Raw genomic sequence first — 21,637 nt, forward strand, 5'->3', positions numbered from 1 at the left:
CTTTTTGTGTACTTTTCTTTTATTCCGTTACTGTTATCCTTCTGCATTTCTGAAACATCATAAGTGGTAAAGTATAAGACTTAACGTAGCAAGTGACGCACTCCGCCATCCTTTCTGCTCATTTAACCTACTTTAAATACAAGTACTAGCATGTCTGTTCCTAATAAAACTAAACAATGTTGGTGGTTTAGCCATGAACAATTGCATTAAAGCTCTTATTCAGTAAAAAGCATCTGTCTCTAGCCAGCACCATGTCATAGAAGCGTTTATATTACCCTATCGTACGATTCAAATAGCGAACGCTATTTCATCATACCTAAAATATCTAAACCACAAAATATCAAACATACAGAACAGTAAATTTTTTCCCAGGGAAAAAAAATTTGCTGTTCCGAAACACAAACACACAACACAAGCACACCAAAATAAATAAACCACACACATACACTTAACAAAACTGTAATTCTAACCCTACACTACTGCCTATCCACTCACTGTAACCCAACCCTAACCCTAAAGTCCCTAACTACCTCACACTCACCTTACCTGCTCCCTAACCCTAAAGTCCCTAACTATCGCACACTCACCTTACTCAGATCCGTTCCCACACTTACCTTAACCCGGTCCGTAACCTCCATTCGCATACTAACCTTACCCCAGTCTGTAACCATCCCACCACAGTAAAGTAAATAGCAAAGCCATGAAACGGACAACTGAAATCTTACCCTAGGTAAGATTTCGAAGTTCCGTGCTGTTGCTATTTTGAGTTTTTGACCAAAATGGTTCGATATTATAGCATTTGAAGCTTAAAAACTTTGCTACTATAATATAGACCCTCATAGAAGGATAAAGACCTAACAATTGTCCTGGAGACCCAGGCTTGATTAGCGGTTGGGGTATCTGTGGTGCTGGGAGAGAGAAGGGTGGGCATGCCTATCATGGGGGAGGAGTGCAAGCAGTGTGATGTTTCCTGCATTTTATCATTGGCAAAGGCTAGGGACATGTTGGGGCATCATCCTAATGAGGGACTGGCACAGGAACTTGGCTGAGTCACCACGGAGGCAGAACAATGTTTGAAAAGGATTTCTGTTGCAGTGGTTTATCCCTGTGTGCTTTACATGCAGAAAGGCCCAAGTTCAATCCCTACTGGAGTCATTAGTCGCACAGTGTGTGCAGAGGACTAATGCACTGACTTGTTGATGAGCTGATTTCTGTGCCAAAGGTACTGGGGTTCATTTGTCTATTGTGTAATACTGGGGTTCATTTGTCTATTGGTAACTTTGAGCAAATCTAGACAGTGCTTGGGGGCAATTGGGAATTTGGACTCCTTAATGTTCTCCTGGACTACATGCCTAGATGAACCTATTTTAATCTGGCAGTTGGCACAGATGGTTAAAGCAGTGAGCTGTATTTCCTGTGCTACAGAGTTTGATTCCCTCAACCCCATTCGCTTGCTGTGTGGCCTTGAGCAAGTCAGTTCATAGGTTGGTACTAGGCTATCGGCCCTAGGGCCTATACAAGCCTAGCCATAACAATTCCCTGGCTATATCTTCCCACAGTATTTACTTCCCTGTTAACCAGACAGTGTTTGACAACAACTTCGAGTTTGGGTAGGTTTCTCAATGGTCCCCTGGACTGCATATCTTGTACCTACCCCTGAAGTCAGCCCCATTGTACAACAGCCTTTCATGACAGAATAAGTTTGTGCAAGGGAAACAGGGAATCGGTAAGTAAAAACAATCTTTGGCAGTAGAATGACAATACAATATGAGCCTTCATCTTTGAACCAGCCCTGAATATGGATCATAGTAAGTCCAGAGGAGCACAGGATTGGCCAATAGACTTAGTGGATGAGGAGAGGTAATGGTCAGCTGTAAAGAGGGAAAAAAGACTCCCCACAAAAAAAAAAAAAAATAGCATCTGGCATTGAATGACTTAGGGCAAATCTCTTTACACTGACAGTTATTTATTCATGGCTCAGATGCTGTTAAGTTACAAGCCTCAGAGACATAATATGGCTAAAATGCCAAAAAAAATAGTAATGACCACTATGTTGCTACAAAAATGGCTGTTATATCAACTGCATATTGGATTTAAAAGGAAACAGGCCAGGACAGTGAGAGCTGTGTCATTATCCCACTGGGGGGGTCTGGGGTTGATAGGCCTGTAGGTGTCAGGTTTTTATAGGGAAGTATTTCTGGCAGAGAGGCTGGCAGTAATAGGTTTATGAAGAAAGAGAAGGCTGGGTAGTTTCCCAACTGATTTTTATAAGTCTGTAGGTTTATAGATAGGAAGGACATTGGTGAGGGTCTTTAACAAAATAATGGAGAAGGACAGAATGCCGCAGTTGTTTTGAGAGGCAGCATGGTAATCTAATGCAAGGGGAGCGGGAAAGCATGGAAAATCCATCTAACTTTATAAACCAATTTCATTCTGCAACGTGGATGTGAAAATCTTTGTTAGTGTTGCCAGCAAATCTAGAGGGATGTTAACTAAATTAGTGGGTCTCGATCAAGTGGCTTACAGCAGGAGTAGCTCTACTGATCCTAGTGGCTGTTCTTAAATTCTAAAGAGCAGGCAGAAACACAAGGGAAGGTGTCACGGGGGTAGAGTTGAGGGCCATTCAAAAGGCACTGTTAGCTGAAGTTCATGTTACATACTATGGATCAAATGTAAGAGAGAGGACATTTTCATGGGTGGTGAAGGCTTTGCATAGCAGACCTGTGACTAAGGTACTTTTGAATAGAGATGATTCAGGAGGAGTTATGCTGAAGGGAGGGGCACATTACGGGTATTCTCTTTCTCCAACACTGTACTTAAATTACTGAGATGTCAGCAGTGGCATAGAGAGTAGAAGTTGTACACAGAAAATATCTTGCAATCCAGATGAGAGGGTCACAAATGCAACTGTTTCAAGAACAATGGATATCTTCTTTAATACTTTGTTCCAGTGCAACACTTGGTTGTAAACCCTGACAGCCTTATCCTATAAGCACATCACTAGAAACTGATTTGTAAATATGTAAACAGATGCTGTATGAATGTATAGGAATGGAATTTCCAGGAAGGGAACTCCTGTCTTTCTGACATAATTCTATTTCCATTTAGGTAATACAAACATAAATATTAACAGGACGAGGACTGCACTATATTTACTGCATTGCATACACTGTAACTATTCTGCATTACTCAATGTCCGCACATGATCTGCAACTGAATTTGATTTGTACTGTCCTTCTGCACCTGAATTGTGGCTGAAACGTTTCTTGGACTAACCCACCTTCCTAGTCAACAAAGTTTAATTAAATAAATAAATGGTGGAGAGTAGTGGGGGGTGGTACTGTCAAGTATGACTGGCTAGACGGGGAAGAAGGTTAATATAAGCAGAATTTATGGGGATATGGGAGATCTGGAAACGCACTATACTTTCATTAGGTTTAGGAATAGGTGGATGATGCAGGAAAGAGAAGCGGATGCACGGGAGGGGGGGGTAAGGGATCACGGATGGCATTTCATAGAGAATCTGAGAGTGGTAAGCACAGTCGGAGACCTGAAAAAAATAAGTATTACATTGGTAGTAGGAAACCCCCTAAGGCATGAGAGGAAATAAGGCCTTTATAGGCTAAACATTGGCACTGGAGGAAAGCAGGAGCAGATTATGAACACATATGGTGGGATTGCAGATGACTGATGAAGTTATCAATATTTTCGCATATGCAGTACAGGTTAGTTTATAGGAAGGAATGGGGCAGGATTGGTTATTCTGGGCTGTTGATGTAGACTTGCGACTGCAGGGGAGGGTGGACTGTAGAACTAAAATTGGAGGTACAAAGTTGGAAGACATCAGAAATTCTTTTAGCTAGAAGTTGTGAGGTGCAAAACTGTGTAAGGAAATTGCTACGGAGCATGAGAGTTTTAAAGGAAAGCAAGGCCATTATGGCACATAGGGAGGATTGGACATTTGCAGGTGCTCAGGATAGAAAGGCGGTGAAGACAGTGAAAAAAGATAGGCAGTGATGATTCGACAGGTAGTGGCGATTAGATAAAGAGGATAAAATGGATTAGAATGGGTGGGAGGTTTAAGCGTACCTCAAACTGTTAGCTTAAGAAATCATGACAAAGCCTAAAATAATAGGAGGAAGAAAGGGCCAAAAACAGGGACAGATTTTAAATATTCCTCTTCTAAACTTAGTTGCTAGAATAACAGGATTTGTGTTATCATGCATTTTCTGAAGGATATGAAGACTGAAACTCAAATGTATGTCCTTGTTTAGTGAATCCTCAGTGATTTGCCAGAAAAGCACTAATTGTATGAGGTGAAAATCTGAGAGCTGAGAACTATGGATTTAAGTTAAGCAGTTGGTGGGGGTGCTTGCCATTGTTAATAGGTACCTGGAAACATGATGGTGGGTTTTTGTAGTGACAGAGATAGGTCTCTGGATTGTTCTAGAGGATTTGTTAGGGTTATGCAGCAGTATTTTGGAGAGGAATGGAGTTAGGTTTAGCCCCCATGGATGTTTTGTACCCTCATAGTATAAGGGTAAGGGTAATAAATAATACTGAGTTATCAGTTCTGGTTTATGGGAGGAACACTCTTATTTTCAACTACAGAAATACTGTTGGGAGGCTTAGGTGTATGAATAATGAAAATGTGGGATTTACTGATACTGTTTTTGCAAATGGCTAGTACAGTGTTTATAAGAAGAATGTTAACTTATTATTATATGGCATGTTTTTTTCTCTCTGATACCCAAGTTGTAAATTATTTATTTCCCTATCACCTCATATTTATGGGATCTTTTTTTAAATCAATATAAATAATAGAGAAAAAATATTCCATAATGTCAGGATTTTGTAATATCAATCCTATAAGGGGATCCATGTATTTTATTTTTACTAGTTTTACACAAATTATAAAAACTAACAATGACTATTCACAAGCAAGCCTGAGGAGATATCTGGTTGAAGAATTCCAGCTAAGATAATTGCATGGTGAAAGACGTGTTATTGATTGCACTCTAGGTAGGCGAAGCAGATTCTGATGAATAAGAATTAGTATCCCAAAAATGCACTTTTTTACTTGCCCCATTTGTGAAGAGCTAAACTACCTGCATCTCTCTAATACAAATCACTATGAGCTGTACATGCCTTTCTAGAAGTTATACCATGATCACCCAGTCATCCATCAGACTTTGGACAAGGAGGCTTCAACAAACTTCATGGTGTTCACCTGAAGAATTACTTTGTTTGCTGCTACCTCGAAGATCAGATTATTTGAGACTTTGGTAAACAGCAGCTGCAAACTGTAATACCTGCAGCTGACAATACATCTTTGCAATGGATTGGTAATGCAAACTGTCTTATCCACATGTCTAGTCCTTCTCTAAGCACAAATAAAATGTCATTGTACTCACCAGGAGAGAGCAGAAGAGCTTACCAATATTTTACCCACACTTCCCCATCAGTAAAGCAAGTCCCTGCAAAATGAAGTTGGGCAATTTAAATCACTGAGTTCTTGTCACCCACAATCAGTTCCTATTACTGGCCAGTGCAGTGACTTAGAGGGATAAAGCTGGGACTACATCCCAGGTGACACAAGTTCAATTACAAGTCTAGGCATGTGACAACACTGTCAAGGAATGATGTCCGTGATAATTCTGGGTGTAGGGTGGAGTAGAGCTTAACATACATGGCAACAAACCATCAGAGCAGGTCGATGCGGTAGTAGACATGCTGGTGATGGGCTTATGGTTCATCAAGTCACTGCCTAGTGGTATCCCTCAGTGAGTGCCCTGGAATGTGCAGTTAGAGAAGGCATTGTGAGTTGCATCAGTCTTTTGGATAGCCTCGTTAGGGAATTACACAAAGTGATAGCCTCATTAGAGAATCACACAAAATGTTATTAGCAAGATGACAGAGCGAGCACAAACTCCTTCATGTCTGCCTGGATGGCAGCCCTTCCAGATGACTGTTATCCTAGTGGATACTGGTACTTCTGACTGTTAAGGAAAGTAGGATGACCGAAAGGCTGAGGGGGAAATTCATCTAAAAAATAATTTCCTGCTTCTGACAAACTGCACTGAAGCACAGTTATCTGCACAATTCTGCCATCGAAGCAACGTTTTGGTGTAAAATAATTAAACAATTCTTTCTCTTTTCATTATCATATGCTTTGAATGCTAAACTGCACACCTTTGGACAGCATTCTGTATTCTCTACAGGATACTTAATGACAGAATAATTCCGTGGATATAATAAAAGTGAGACAAGAAAAATTAAGGAAACTGGTAGCAAGTTAGATAAATAGGTGAGGGTCTAATGCTGGGAGTGATAACATTTTATGTTCATTTCCACATCTGATTTTGCAGGCAACTATGATCAGCATCTATTATTCCACTCTGCATTGCCATACTGCCTGTATTTACAATACTTTTCATTAGCAAAGAACAATTCTGATTTGTAACATTTTTTGTCTTGACTTATAGCAGCAAAATAATTTTATGCAGGCAGGTTGGGCACATTTAAGTCTTATATAACACCAAATTTCAAAGTTCTGCAGGCTAAAACACTACTGAAAAACTACTATAATATATTCTTTATTTGACAAAAATATTTGTATCCTTCTTTTGGCCACTGTTTCCAGTCATTACTTCTGTAACAGAGCGTATATTTACAATAACGAAACAAGGGATGCTGTCAGAAACTTTTATCTCCAATCTTCATGGAAGATGGAAAAAAAAACTTGCCAGTGAACATTTTAGGCTTGTTTTATAACTGTCTACAGTTCCTGCAGATTTAGCAATGAACAGAGTTGCATTATATACAAAAGGCTTTACCTTTCATGCACGAAGTGCTTCATGCACTCCGAATGCAGAAAGACGCCTGTTGATGTTTCGATAACGGCATCGTAGCAGATCCTTGTAAGTTTTCCGAAGGTCTCGATTGAAGAAGGCATAAATGAATGGGTTCATGAAAGAATTAGCATACCCCAGCCACAATAACATCCTCTCCAGCCAGATGGGGATGCAGCTGCAATGAATGCCACAAATAAAAGGTCTGGCAGTGGACAGGATGAAGAATGGCAACCAACAAAAACTGAAGACACCAAGAATGACGCCCAAGGTGGTTGCAGCTTTCTGTTCCCGTTTGAAAATAGAAATATTTTTGCGCTCACTGCTCAGTAGTCTTGAAAATGAAGCACAGTCTTCTGATAAGTTGGAGGGCTTCATCCCATGCATTTTGAATTCTTCGTTGGCAATGGTTTCCAGGTCTTTTGGGCGGGGAAAGCCTGTGAACTTGTGTTTAGCTGCACTCTTGCGGGCCGCCTTGAAGATCTTGTAGTACATAATGAGCATAACAGCCATTGGGATGTAGAAAGCAACAGCCGTGGAGTAGATGGTGTAACCAATGTCCTGGCTAATAAGGCAAACACCATTCCCATTCACATTCTGGGCCCAGCCGAACAGCGGGGGGAGCGTGATAGAGGCTGATGCAAGCCAGACGCCTATAATCATTTTGGCTGTCAACAGTCCACTCTGTCTGGCTGGATAAGTCAAAGGCCTTGTAATCCCCAGATACCTAAACATGAAGAAAACAAAGATTTAAAGAAATTGTCATCATAGAATCTTTAAATATTCTCAACAAATTAATTTTTGCCCAACAATAGCCTCATGAAGGGATGCTGTTCTGCAGTTTACTTTCTGACATCTAGCTAAAAGTTTTCCAGTTTCAGTGTTTAATATTTATTTAATGCATAACTTGAAACTCATGTCTTCTGAATCACATCTGTCTTTCCCAATAAATATATAAATAAATAGGAATATTTCCTAAAATAAAAATTAATTTCCTTCAGTTTCTTTGGAAAACTTAGTTTTATTAAAGAACTCTTTGGTAACTATAATGTCTCGAATTATTTTATGGTTCATTGTTTTCTTTTTTGGCAAAACTACAAACATTTTAGAATAGGCATTTAAAAAAAAAAAACTTTAATGATAACAACTTCCCCCAAAATGTAGAAAGATATGAATGTCATACTTTCAAAGTGATTAATTATATACTTTCCACATGATGCTTTCTGTTCCAGAGAACTCATTGCATGGTATATCAGCCTGTTTCCTCTCTGAAGATATTCTGCATGCCATCTGTCTTTTCTCAAAAAATTCTTGTATGAAATTGTGGGAATAATACATGCAGAATCAGTTTTGGGTGAGGAATGAGATTTAAGGGAAGGCAGGAATTGAGTGAGCTATGTAATGTTTCACTGACAATGACTGCATAGAGTATAAGTGATGAATAATATTTGCAACTGAAACTGTCAGTTTGGTTTGTTTTCATTCATATAAATGTATGATCGCCCATGCCATAAGTGATACTTCAGTAAAGATATTTATTGTTTTAAAAAAAAAAACGTAATTCTTTTGACTTTTTGCCGGCACATCTTATCTGAAACACCTGCCATTCCCTTCCCTCTACTTTTAATATTACTATAGCGTCTCTTGCTTGCATGTGTGTGTGTATATGTGTGCAGAATTTTGCATTCTACGAAATAAAATGCATGTGTAGCATGCAGTAAGTGCTGAAATTAAACCAAATTCAAGTATATGGCATTTAGTCTCAGATTTTGCATTGTGTATAGCAGCCCATATGGCACCCCTTACTCTTATAGCAGAATCATGGCAAGCCCTCAATGTGATCTGTATGTACATTTCACGAAATGTGCTGTTTTCAAGGCATGTGTGTCTTTGAAAGCTGGACTCATTATCAGTGCTACTCCTGAGTCGAATTACCTGAGGTGCTCACACAACAGTAGATGGTCGAATTTAATGGTGTTTTCATATAATCCCTTATTTTTGCTTTGCGGTCCTTTTAAGGAGAGAGTCACCTTCTCCTCATACCTGCACAGAAATAGATCTCCTCCATGAATGGTTGGCTATGCTGTCAATCACTAGCTACCAGAAAGGGACAGCTTATCCTTCAGGGAGCTACTAATCAGTTCTCAAAGCTAAATCTCCCAAAAAAAAAACAAACAAAAAAAAACAGTCTTTGTGCTTGACAGATATAACATATGGTCACCCACACCCGTACCAGAAAAACATTGTGCTTCACAGGCCAATGTCTTCCACTAAACCCAAGCAAAACTAAGACACACAAAACACTCCTGTTATCGGAATCTGCACCATACAGGTATGGTGATCATTTTAGGCAATACAAATGTGTCCAGCCACAAATACTTTGTAGGCCTGACTTAGGATACACACCAGATTGCATAAGGGGCAAATATGGCTTCAAGCTCATCACATCAAACATCTCATAGTAATGACATGTTCAAGGTGCACTAATGCATCAGGGGTTGGTACACATACACACATAGTAACGACATGTTCAAGGTGCACTAGTGCATCAGGGGTTGGTACACACACACACCGCATCAGGGGTTGGTACACACACACACACACACACACACACATAGTAATGACATGTTCAACGTGCACTAGTGCATCAGGAGTTGGTACACACACCCACACACACACACACACACACACACACATAGTAATGACAAGTTCAAGGTGCATCAGGAGTTGGTACACATGCACACATAGTAATGACATGTTCAGGGTGCACTAGTGCATCAAATGTTGGTACATATAAACACATACTAATGACATATTCAACGTGCACTAGAGTTGGTATACATACACGCACACACACACACACACACAAACACACAGTAATGACATGTTCAAGGTGCACTAGTGCATCAGGAGTTGGTACACAAACACACAGTAATGACATGTTCAAGGTGCACTAGTACATCAGGAGTTGGTACACATACACACATAGTAATGACATGTTCAAGGCGCGCTAGTGCATCAGGAGTTGGTATATATATGCATGTGTGCAAGAGTTATGGTTATAGAAATATTAAAGACAGAAGAATATGATATTGTGAAAACATTAATGCTTTACACCAATACGCCACAGAATATCTCCTGTAATACATCTGCTATTTAGGCCATTGCAGTAATTCTTTAATCTAATGAAGACTGTTTGTGTATTAATCAGAAGGGAGGGACCCCAGCCTATACCTCTTGGATACCCCGCAGCAAAACCTTTTTTGCATTGGACATGCAGCCTCGCTTGCAATACTTCACATTTGTGAAGACCAGGGACCAAGTTGCTGCTTCTCAGCTGTCTTCTGCTGACATCCTTTAAATGAAAGCAGTGGCATCTTTTCTAGAATGAACTTTTATGGATGTCTTTATGGATTTAACTGTCAAGTATTTACAACTAGCAAAGCCATATCAAACTAGCTGATTTCTCCCAGCAGTGCCCAATCTTTTGGGAGCAAAAAAAAGGAAAAGATACTCAAACCTCCTAAGCCCTATAGTAATGGAAATCAAAGCATTCTATGTCATGTGATCTGAGGCATACAGAAAGGGTAGGAAAATGGCATACCTCCTATGAAAACTCACAATGGTCTTACAACTCGAAAGTTAACCAGTTTAAGGTAATTTCTAACAGAAACACACTCTTCTAACAAAGAATCATTAGGGGCAGAAAATGTGTAGGTTCATATGCAAGCTTTTCATCCTTTCCAAAACAAAATTCAAATTTCTGGATGGAAACTCTTGTTTCTTCAGGACAAAGAACTCCTTTAAGATTTATCTTGAGTTGGACGGAATGGGAAACAAAAGAAAAATTGCACTGAAGGCACGTGATAAAAGTAAAGCAGTGAACTTTAACAGAAGACAAATATAACCCCTGGCTAAACACATTAGACACACAGTCCTAAATAATAGAGAGCTCTGATGTGCAAGTAAGTTGTTGTCTTTAAAACACCAGGAGAATCTATATGTGTTTGACAAGCAAGCTGCAAACGTTAGTGTAGTTCCTGCCACAGCATCCACCTTTCCTCCTGCTCTGGAAAATCCTTGTAGAAGGGGAGGTGAAAAAAATGGTCTATATTCTCTAACAAGATAGAGAATCAGTGCTGCCATGGTCACTGATGAGCAGTCAGGATTAACTGCAAATTTTTGTTTCTTGTTTTTATCAGAAAACCCTTTGAGCAACAGGCAGTACAGGAACTGCACAGAATAGTTTTCCTTGCCAGTAGCTTTACAATGCTGGCTCTTGTGTCATGCAAACCTTGGAAGATATAAACTGATTTCATAGACAAAGAAATCTGACCTTGGCCTGGCCTATACAGACCTGAGAAGCTAAAAAACACCTGGACTGAGTTTAAAATCACAATCCAGATGCACAAAGTGGCTCCCATATTGCTTTCTTGGTAGATGAATCACCATTAACTGAATATTTATGGCCAGTCCCAGACTCCATACTTGCATGGATGCCCTGCAGTGCTGCTGCAGAATCTAAATATAGTATTTTGGCTCAGGAAGTAAGTGCCCTTCTCAGTATGCCAAGTATTTTATTTTCTGTATTAGATGTTGTCTAGGAAATTTGGCACATAACAGTAAGTGAAAAGCTCCATGTTGGGTACATTTAATATGACATTAACAAATACAGTTTTGTGACACTTTTGTTTAATACTTTATCTGCACCAAAATAATTTCAAAGAGCAGCTGCTTGAGGAATTGAAGGCTCAAAATGCGCCTTGAATTATCTGTTATTGTGCTGACAGACATAAAAAGAACAGAACAAGAGACTGACACTGGTGTTGTACAGACTGACAACATCATTTTAAATTAAATAACAGCAACTGTAAAATCAAAACGATAAGTTTGAAATATATATGTTATAGTTTAATTTCTGCTTTTCCTTTAAACAATCCACCTTTCAGTCTTAACCCTATCCCCACCAGCAGCATAAAAAAATCCTCCTTAAACTAAAGCCTTGCTCTTACACTCCTCATAATCTGCCTCCATCCTTCCTTAAGATGGCTGCCGACAGCATTGCCCTACCCATTTCTATTCTTATCAATAGGTCCATCCAAGAAGCCTATGTACCCTCACTCTGGAAGAAAGCTTTTGTCACCCCTCTCCACAAAGGTAGCAAAGACAACAGACACTACCAACGTCCATCCTACAGCTATTCTCTCACCTCTTTCTAAAATCCTTGAAAAGTGCATTCATTGCCAACTCTTGCCATAAGTAACACACAATCATCATCTTACCTCAACACAACATGGTTTCAGGCCTGGCCACAGCACTACCACTGCTCTTCTGTCCTTCCTTGACACCATTAATTTTGCTTGCAACTCTGGGAAAATTGTATCAATCCCTTTACTTAGATCTCTCCAAAGCATTTGACACCATCTCACATCCTCTACACTTATCTCAACTTTCCTCCCTCAATTTCTCTCCTTCCTCCATAGCCTGGTTTACAAGCTCTCTCTCCAATAGACAACAAGCTGTTAAATGGAAAAATTCCACTTCATCCTTTCTCAGCAATCCCTCTGGCATCCCTTTCACAAATCCATAGATAATGCTACACTGATCCAGTATACTGATCATAGGATCATAGGAAGTTACTAGGCTATTGGCCTTGAGGCCCTTATAAGCCTAGCCAAGAGGTTAGCCCATGTATAGACAAATCAGCACCCAATGCCCCTGTCCAGCAGGGACATGGGTGGAATTCCAGGGATGTATTTTCTATTTCCCAACCAGTTATCCAGGTTGCGCTTAAAAAGGGGTAAAGAGGTAGTCTGCTTGACGTGGAGAGGGATTCTATTCCAATGATGGAGGAGTCTCTGGGACACAAATCTGTCCTGCCAACAAGTCCTATTGATGTCACAGACCAGGTTGAGGCCACATGTGTGGGTTACACGAGTGGACCTTGACTTGCGCATATGCAGCAATCCTATCAAGGTGGGGTCCGAGAAAGCCTTGTATGCCAGACAGAGGTTACCTCTGAGGAGTCTGTATGAAACAGAGTAGAGGGATAGGGCTTTTGGCATATCTGTGTATGGTAGATTTATGAGGCCCTGGATTCTCCTGGTGAGGAACCTATGTGGTCTCTCCAGCTGCTGCATGTGCTTTGCGAGGTACATGTCGAATGAGGCACTTTAATCAATAATGGGCCTTATAAGGGAAGAATACAGGGATGTTATGACCTCCTTGTCCGTGGATGAGATACCCTTACTTATGAGGTGGGCCATGTAGAAAGCTTTCTGTACAATGGAAGCAACATGGTGGTCAAAAGTCAGGTTGCCATCAATCTGGGTGCCCAAATCCCTCATGACTGACTGCGTACTTAGGACATTGTTATTAATGTGATAATTTGTGGGGACATCACTCTCCCCAAAGGGGATGACGATGCATGTTTTGTATTCAACTTGAGGCCATGTTTCTGTCACCAGACATTTGTTACGGTGAGACCCTCTTGGAGGATGTCCACGTCACTAGGGGAATTGATGACAGCTCCCAGCTTGCCCACTGGTTTTGGCCTGCACCTCAGAAAAGTATATCCCAAATAACAGATGATTCCACAATCATCTGTACAGCAAACTCTCCCTCTGAACTCCTTGAAAAAAAAAAAACAGCCTTCTCCAGTACCGAAACTTGGATGTTAAACAACCATCTCGCTCTCAATGCCAACAAAACAAAAATCATGACATTCGCTCCTTCGAGAAATTTCACCAGAGACAAAAGCTCCTTTAAAATAAAAAGCCACAATAACACTCTAATCAAAATTGTACCTCACACCAAACTACTCGGAGCCACTATTGATGAACATTTAAAATTAGATATCCACACCCAAAATAATATCAAAAAACCCCACCAAAAACTAGGTCTGCTGTATAGACAAAATCGCTATTTAACTGTTTCAACCAGATGTACTCTAGCCTCCTCCTACCTGCTCCCCTCTCTTATGTATGGTGCCCCTCTACTTACTCATCTCCAGCTTACCCTAAAAAGCAAACTGGAAGCCTACTATAACAAAGTCTGTAAATTTGCTACAGGGTCCAAATACTCCACCCATCACTGCCATTCCCTCCACTTAAACTGGCTTGAGCTTCCTAATTACCTGAAATTCATACAACTCACCACTGTTCACAAACTCTTATTCCAATCTCCATCTGCCCCACTCTTTCATCTATCTTAACCCCTTACCTCCCCAGTTTGGCCTGCAGACAAGTTAAAGCATCCTTATGACACTTTGCCTGTGGGGTTGAAGAATAAAGGAAGTTCTCCCATGGTCCTGCGCTCACAAGTGCATTTGGGAAATGTTTATGCTGCCACTCCCTTATCTGCTTCTGTGTTGACAAGGAACGAGAGCAGGACCAATGAGTTGAATCTGGAAGATATTGATATACGAGGTGGCCTCTTGCCCCCTGAGTGGGTAACCAGAGCTAAAGAGCTACTAATGAAAAAGAAACATTGTTTTTCTGCCAGTGAACTGGATGTGGGCTGTGCAAAGAGTGCAGAACACTGAATAAGAGTGAAAGAGGACCGGTCTTTCAGGGAATGTTCCAGAAGAGTAACTCCAGGAGACCTGGAGGACTTAAGAAAACATTTGGAAGAACTTAAAGCCACAGGGGTAATTCGAGAGTCAATAAGTCCATATGCATCTCCCATTGTCATTGTCAGGAAAAAGAATGGGTCAATTTGCACGTGTGCTATTGTACTCTGCATCAGCGAACCATTCCATACCAGTACACAACTCCCTGGATTGAAGATGCCCTAAATTGCCTGGTGGGCAGTAAGTGGTTCAGTATGGTAGATTTAAGGAGTGGATACTATCAAATCCCTATGCACCCGGAAGATAAAGAGGAGACTGCCTTCATCACCCACTTGGGATTTTCTGAGTTTGATCGCCTACCTCAGGGTTTATCAAATGCACTGGCAACTTTCCAGAGAATCATGGAAAGAACAGTTGGAGACATGCTTTTGGCATTTTTTTAATACTTTTATAAGATTATGGATTCCCCCCAAACGCTTTCTGGATTACAAATAGCTGGGATCCATATGAGCTCCAACCTTGGGCCCCATCATGCCAGCAGTAGGACTGTAAGTAGTCTCTGGCCAGTGAACAGGGTGCAATAGAGTGTCTCATAGTTGGTCTGTTTAGATTGATCTAGGAGATAGAGGGTGTTATTACTGTTGCCTTAAAGACACTTTACTGCTCAATGACATTGCATCTTTCTCATATCTGTACTGTTGTATTATAACCCTTTTTCTCCCCGAATGACATTGCATTTTTTCCCGTGTTTGTATTGCTGCATTATAAATGCTTTACTACTCATTGATACTGTCTTCATGTGCATGTTTGAATGTCAAGATCTTTTGTGTTGAGTTCTGGGGAAGGGGATAAATGTATGGTTTCATTACATGCATATCTCACTCTGCCTTACTGCTAACTGGTGCACTGTTGAAATAATTTGTTTGTTGTTGTGCTATTGCCCTTTAAAACTAAAGTGCCACCTAGAATAAAATCCATTATCACTTGCCACCTTTGGGTGTTGGGCGTAAAGAAGGGGTGTCACCAGAGTCAGGTAGGAAGGAACCCATATCTATGTCAGCTGCACCTGCGGGTGCGTTACACTTGTATAAACACTTTATTACTTGTACTTTCAATTATATTCTCTGTATTACTTTTGACTTTATCTATATTTTATCATTTGTGTTTTAAATGTATACTCCCTGATTTTGTATTTGTATTTTAAATTGTATTTTTATGCTTTTGCATACTGTATATTCCATACTGTACTTATGTTATATTCTGTTAACTGGTTTTGGAGCTTTTCTCCCCAGGCCTCCACTGAAAATAGCCTCTGCTTGACCCAGTGGACTTCCCCAGTCATCAAACTGGAAAATAAATAAATAAATCATGAGGGACTAAAGCTAGATTAAGAAAATGTCAGTGCAACAGGCAGCAATGACATTTTGGGAATGATGACATATGTTGCAAGGTTTATGTTAGAGATAATTATGCCTTGTACAAAGCTGTTGGGGGGAAATGTCCTGATACTAGAGATATAAACAGTAAAAACAGTTTTGAAATATTTAATTTAAAAATGGTAATCACTTAAAACTGTTTTTATATTGGGCCAAACTTTGTGCTAAACACTGCTCGCCATACCTAAGACTAGGTGACCTGCCAGATTCCTATAATCAGGTACATACAAAATATAAAGGTTTAAAACTATATTTTGTGGTTAAGACAAAACAGGTGTATGCAGTTTAGCAATACTGCTCTGAATTACCTGCCTTCACTTACTAGGTAGTCTCTGTGTCACCCAGGCTTCTAACATTTTTTTTTTTCATCACAGTTACATAATCAAAAATAAACAATGTTAGCAGTGTAGACGTTTAAAAAAATTGTGTTCTCATCATGTTCCTTAAGTAGCAGCTTAATAATCTACTTTTGTAAAAAAAAAAAAAGACAGATGTTAATCTTTTATTCAGGGATTATAGAATCGAAACCTACGTTCTCAAAACCAGCTACAATATGAATTCTTAAAGGGGTCAGAAAAAATAAGCATATCGTGATTTTTACTGTATTAAAACATGTTTACTGAATAAATATATATTGTTGTTTAAGTTTTGTTTTATTTCATTTTATAATAGTGTGTAAGTTATTCATCAGCATCTTTACTTTCCTAAAGCTCTTCCCCAACTTTGTATGCTGTGGGTTTGATTCAAAAAAAGAATTGTTAAACTAAGCGGGTTCTTCTAATTGTGCCATATATACACACTCACAGATATATATATGTTATGTGTGTGTGTGTGTGTGTGTGTGTGTGTATATATATATATATATATATATATATATATATATATATATATATATATATAAAATATACAAACACATATACATAGGTTTACTATTGGCATTTTGAATCAGCTTCGGTTGACCATATAGAATGTCAACCCAAAATGCTGAATCCGGAATGCCGAAAAGTAAACCAAAGTGAAAATGAATACATCGGCAGCCGTGGTTTGATGTATTCAGCATAGCAGGAGGTGACATCACTCAACTCCTGCTATGTACATTAATACACCATTAAACTCTATGGTCAATGGTACGTTAATTCTACTATTTTGTGGGGGGGGGGGCAATGCCCCTGCACCCCCCTTGACACCCCCTGCACATTAAATATACAAACTCTGAGATCGCACTACAGTGAGAAATGGGCTAATTCCCTGTTCCTCACTGAACTGCGATCTCCCTGCACAATGTTGCACCCAAATGCTTGAATTACACTACCCATTCACTGTAGTTTAGTCGATACATTTTAGTTCGAAATTCTGCCAACTTGAAAACTGCAAGTCGACGACATGCCAGACAACCGATGCAGTTTCAAGGTTTTCAGTGTAAACCATACGTATATAAAGCATAAAATTCAGTGAGGAGATGTGAATTTGGTTCACCTGTGAGGGCACAGCTAAACAGCCAGTGGCAAAGATTAAAGCAGCAATGACAAATAGAGAAGTCCAAGGTAAGACATGAATAGAACTAGAGACTAAAAACCTGCACCGCCAAATTACACAAGCACTGAGTATAGTGACTTATCCTGAGATGAAAGCAGTATGCAAGCAAATCTCAATTGTATTCATAAAGCACAATAATATGTGACCATGCACATGGGTCTACCATTTTGATCCAAAAAGTGACTTGAAGGAGTGGCCTTTAGACACTGTGGAATGCAGGACTCCACCGCTGTCTGGCAGAGAGCAGGATTTTCCTGTTTTTCTTGCAGAAAACTTTAAGATCTCCTGGTTTGATCAGTGTAATGGTCCAATGCAGAAAATGGAGGCCATTTATGAACTTGTCATGATGGTGAGTGATCCCGGTGGCATCATCAGTTTTGATGAGCAGTGCCTGCATTGATGCAGTAATCTGAGGTGATGCCACTCTGAGCTGCTTTGCCAGTAGTAGGCAGATGTTGAAATGCATTTTTTTTCTGTACTATTGCCTTTTGATGTCTTGATTCTTTTGCATGCGTACTTAGGATTGCATACTTTGTTTTCCAGCTGTAGAGGAGTGACAGCAGAACATGATCAGATGTCATAGAAAGTGAGAGAAACTCTCTTGGTAGCAGGGTGAGTATGACAACTGAACCAGTTCATTTTGCAATTGCGACTGTGTAGGTAGTATATCTGTGTAATCATTTTTCCCCACTATGTTATCATTCTGCAGGTCCATGTGCAGATAAACGGGAGAAAATACCATGGTTATATAGTGCTCCAGTAACCATGGTTACATAGAGCTCAACCTTTCAATGCCCCTGATGCTGATTCACTAGCGACTTCCACGTCTGCTTCTCAGTGGAAGGTGGTGATGGTTCTCTTTTTGGAGGTGACCTGCAGGAGTCATTGATGGTACTCTGGTTGCTTCTTAAGGGGGGGGGGGGGGCAAGGTCTTCTCTTCTGAAAGTGGCCTGGAGGGGTCTGCCTTTTTCTCTCAGTGTCACTTGCTAAACCTTATGGCTGCCAAGATCCATTACCCTCTGGATGTCCACCTTGGTAATGTGAAGTGCATTCTGACATGGCTTGTGGAGTTGTGTTACTGTCAGCCCCACCCATTGGGGCTCCAGAGGAGAAACCCGTGTATGACTTCGGCCATCAGGTGAGTGATACCTAAGTTTGTTGCCATCTGGGCAGACCTGGTATCCAATTATACCAAGAGCCTACTCTACCCTATCCCCATTCTGGTGCTATCTCTCTTTTGTGCATTGTTCTCCATTCCTTATTCTTTGACCAACCATCTCCATCACTACATGTCTGCTCTGTTTATGTCTGTGTCCATCCACCATGCTCCCACTGTTTTGTGTGTACTACCCCTGTATAAATCTGTGTTCCCTGTTTGTATAGGTGCTTTTTCCCTCTACTTCACCCACAGCAGCCCCTCCCTACTTTCCCCAACTACCCTTCTTTTGTATGTATTAGAAAAGGAGCTTTTTTGATGAACAAAATTACCCCTCCCTCACCTTTCATGCATTATGGCTACCTTTGTGTGTTTTCATCAGCTTGCTGTTGTCATTTCCTATTTCCCGTCTGCCCCACTTTCTCCTCATGTATATAATGAACATGACTGGTAGTTTGCTCATACCCCAGTGTTTTTTCTGGTAGCCATTATGCTGTCATTCTTGTGTTGGATGAGTGTGAGATGCAGCTACGTGGCACTACAGTGCAGGCATGAACATGCACTGATGCAGACATACTAGCCTGCCTTCATTGTGACACCTGTCATGTTAGAGATGCACCCTTCTGTAATATGGCTACAGCTGTAACAATAGCTTCTTGGAGCACGGGTGCTATTCAGTGCCTAATACATGTCTGATTAACTTTGTGGCATTTAGATCAGTGACCTCCACAAATGTTAGTGCTGTCATAAAATTCCATCTTACCATACATATACAATTTGCAATGCATGTAACACTCACCGATGGATAAACCTGCCACCTGTATCTGGGACACACAACTTGCCATGTACACTGATCAGTTAGGTGTCTGCTTCCATAATACATCTTACTGTAATGATGGTCAGTTCCCGTGACATGGATATTATTTTGGACGTTTACCTATACAGTGCCTTGCTTACATTACTATTAATTTTACATTTCTTGGGAATACTCAGTAAAATGAAAATGCACTTAAGTAAATACTGGCAGTTAAACTGGTATACTAACAACAGTTATATACTTAGGCGGTCATAGGTTCACCTTTACATTTAAAAGAGTCACTTTTTAATTAATGTACAGTGTCACCAAGGAAGCCATTAAGAGCCTTGATATGAAAAAGAAAAAACTCTTATGAAATAAGAGAAATAAAATTAATGGGAATTGTAAAGGTTTTGTTTGACCATAGCCTCTATTCACTGAAAAACATAATGTATTCAATAAATGACATTACTTTAGAGAAATTGTGGTTGTAGTTCTGTATTGCATATATGAGACTGAGCTAGATCAGACTTGAGACCTTATTTCATGCAAGACCTGTTCTCCTTGGAGTTATTTCTACAGAACAGCTCTAGGGATCATGCCATAGGTGATAATGGCAGTTTCAGAATACGTTTCCACAAAGGTAGCCAAGCACATGACAATACATGCATTTAATTGCAATGTTCGTACTTGGCTTCTTGGTCAATAACATAGAGAGAAGCATAGCGCTGTCAGGAATATTAACAAGAAACGTGGATGACAAGATTTGTTAATGGACTGCTGCGCAGATCTTAGGTCAGTAAGCAAACTGAAAGGAATTTCTTTTTATCATTGCATCTCAAGCACCATATCATATTTTAGTAGTTTAAAGCTGATTTGTGTTCAGTGAACTTTTTTTTTCAGCTATTATAAGGCTATTCTGGTGTATCGATTCAAGAGAGGAGGAGGCCTGCTTCCTGAAAAAAAAATGCTGATAAATCTTCACTTTTATAAAGGTTGTGGTCAGGGCAGCCAGCTGCTAAACTGCCAAACCATTAACAAAGAAAGAATAGAAGCTGAAAAAGCAAATAAACAATGACCCTTCTCAAAAAAAAAAAAAAAAAAAAAAAAAAATTGCTCCAATACATACAGGACTAAATTCAAAAATTATAGATAGCTGACAGCCAAACAGATTGTCATATGCGTTAGAAATATTGCTATGAAAAACACTCCACAAGAATAACACCAATGTGTATGTTTTAAAAATTCACTGGGGACGGTATTCCTAGAGCCTCAAGCCATAGGAGAGTTTAGATTAATCCATGAAGCTTATGTACCGTCTGTCTGTTTCAGTTCCCCTTCAGCATGCTGTTTTAATACATGCCAGTGTGTTTCTTTACATGACAGTGTTCAAGTAGTTACTGCGCATCTGCTGAGCTGTCATACACTGCCATCTGTGAGTGCACAGCAAGTTCTGGTTTCCCCATTGCATATCAGCTTTTGTGAGGAAGCTTAAAAACTTCATTTTGCTAAGAGTAGAAATCTTTTTTTGTATACAACACTGTTGATGTTGCAGTCCTCACTGAGTCACAGAAGACTAGCCCTAAAACATGTCCAATCATGTGCTTGTGGATTAATAGATGAATTAAAGAAAATCTGTATGGGGCGTCTGAAATTTATTTGTTCCTTATGTTTCTTATGGTAGGCCATGAGCTGCAATGTCCTGTTTGTCTCATTAGTTTTAACAGCAAATTCAAAAGAACCAGCTAGAGACAAGCATACAGAAATATTTGCAAGTTACCCTAAAAAGGTGTGCAAACTTCTCCAAAACAAACAAGCAAATACAATTGTAGCAACAGACTGTCTTATAAATATACACTAACATGTAGAACATTAAAGCTGTAAAACACTACCTATAAACATATTTCATGTATATGCTTTCTGAAATGCTTGGTTTACAAAACAACCAGTATGAATTCATATGTGTTTACCACAGGTTAAAACAAATGAGCCAGAAATTCCCACAGCAGAACCATACAGGACCCAACCATAAACAGACCATGTCATAACAGATTATCACCTATAAAAATATTTGCAAACCTCCTTTTATCAAGCCTTCATAGGAGATGTGCAAACATCCCTGGGGAGAAAGTTGTTTCAGGACACTGGCTCATGAATGCATACACAAAGGCATTCACTAATGCACAAACATTTTGTCAGTCAGTCAGCACAGAGGATTAAGTCTCTGAGCTGCTCCCTATAATCAAGGAGTGCAGGGTTTGATTCTTTCTAACGCTCTTTATTTGCCATGTG

The 21,637-nt window shown here is 39.8% G+C and overlaps 1 protein-coding gene across 1 annotated transcript in view; it reads right to left on the reverse strand.

Moving 5' to 3' along the window:
- Nucleotides 1-4,230: 4,230 nt before the first annotated feature.
- Nucleotides 4,231-21,637, reverse strand: part of LOC122811266 (5-hydroxytryptamine receptor 7-like) — a 683,025-nt gene continuing 665,618 nt past the window's right edge. The window contains exon 2 of the mRNA XM_044082995.1: nucleotides 4,231-7,578. Coding sequence (XP_043938930.1) covers nucleotides 6,840-7,578 — 739 coding nt within the window. The 3' untranslated portion in view covers nucleotides 4,231-6,839. The remainder of the gene's footprint in view (nucleotides 7,579-21,637) is intronic.

The sequence above is a fragment of the Protopterus annectens genome, chromosome 9.part0, assembly GCF_019279795.1.
Source record: "Protopterus annectens isolate FY-2018-M chromosome 9.part0, PAN1.0, whole genome shotgun sequence".
NCBI classification, from domain to species: Eukaryota; Metazoa; Chordata; order Ceratodontiformes; family Protopteridae; genus Protopterus; species Protopterus annectens.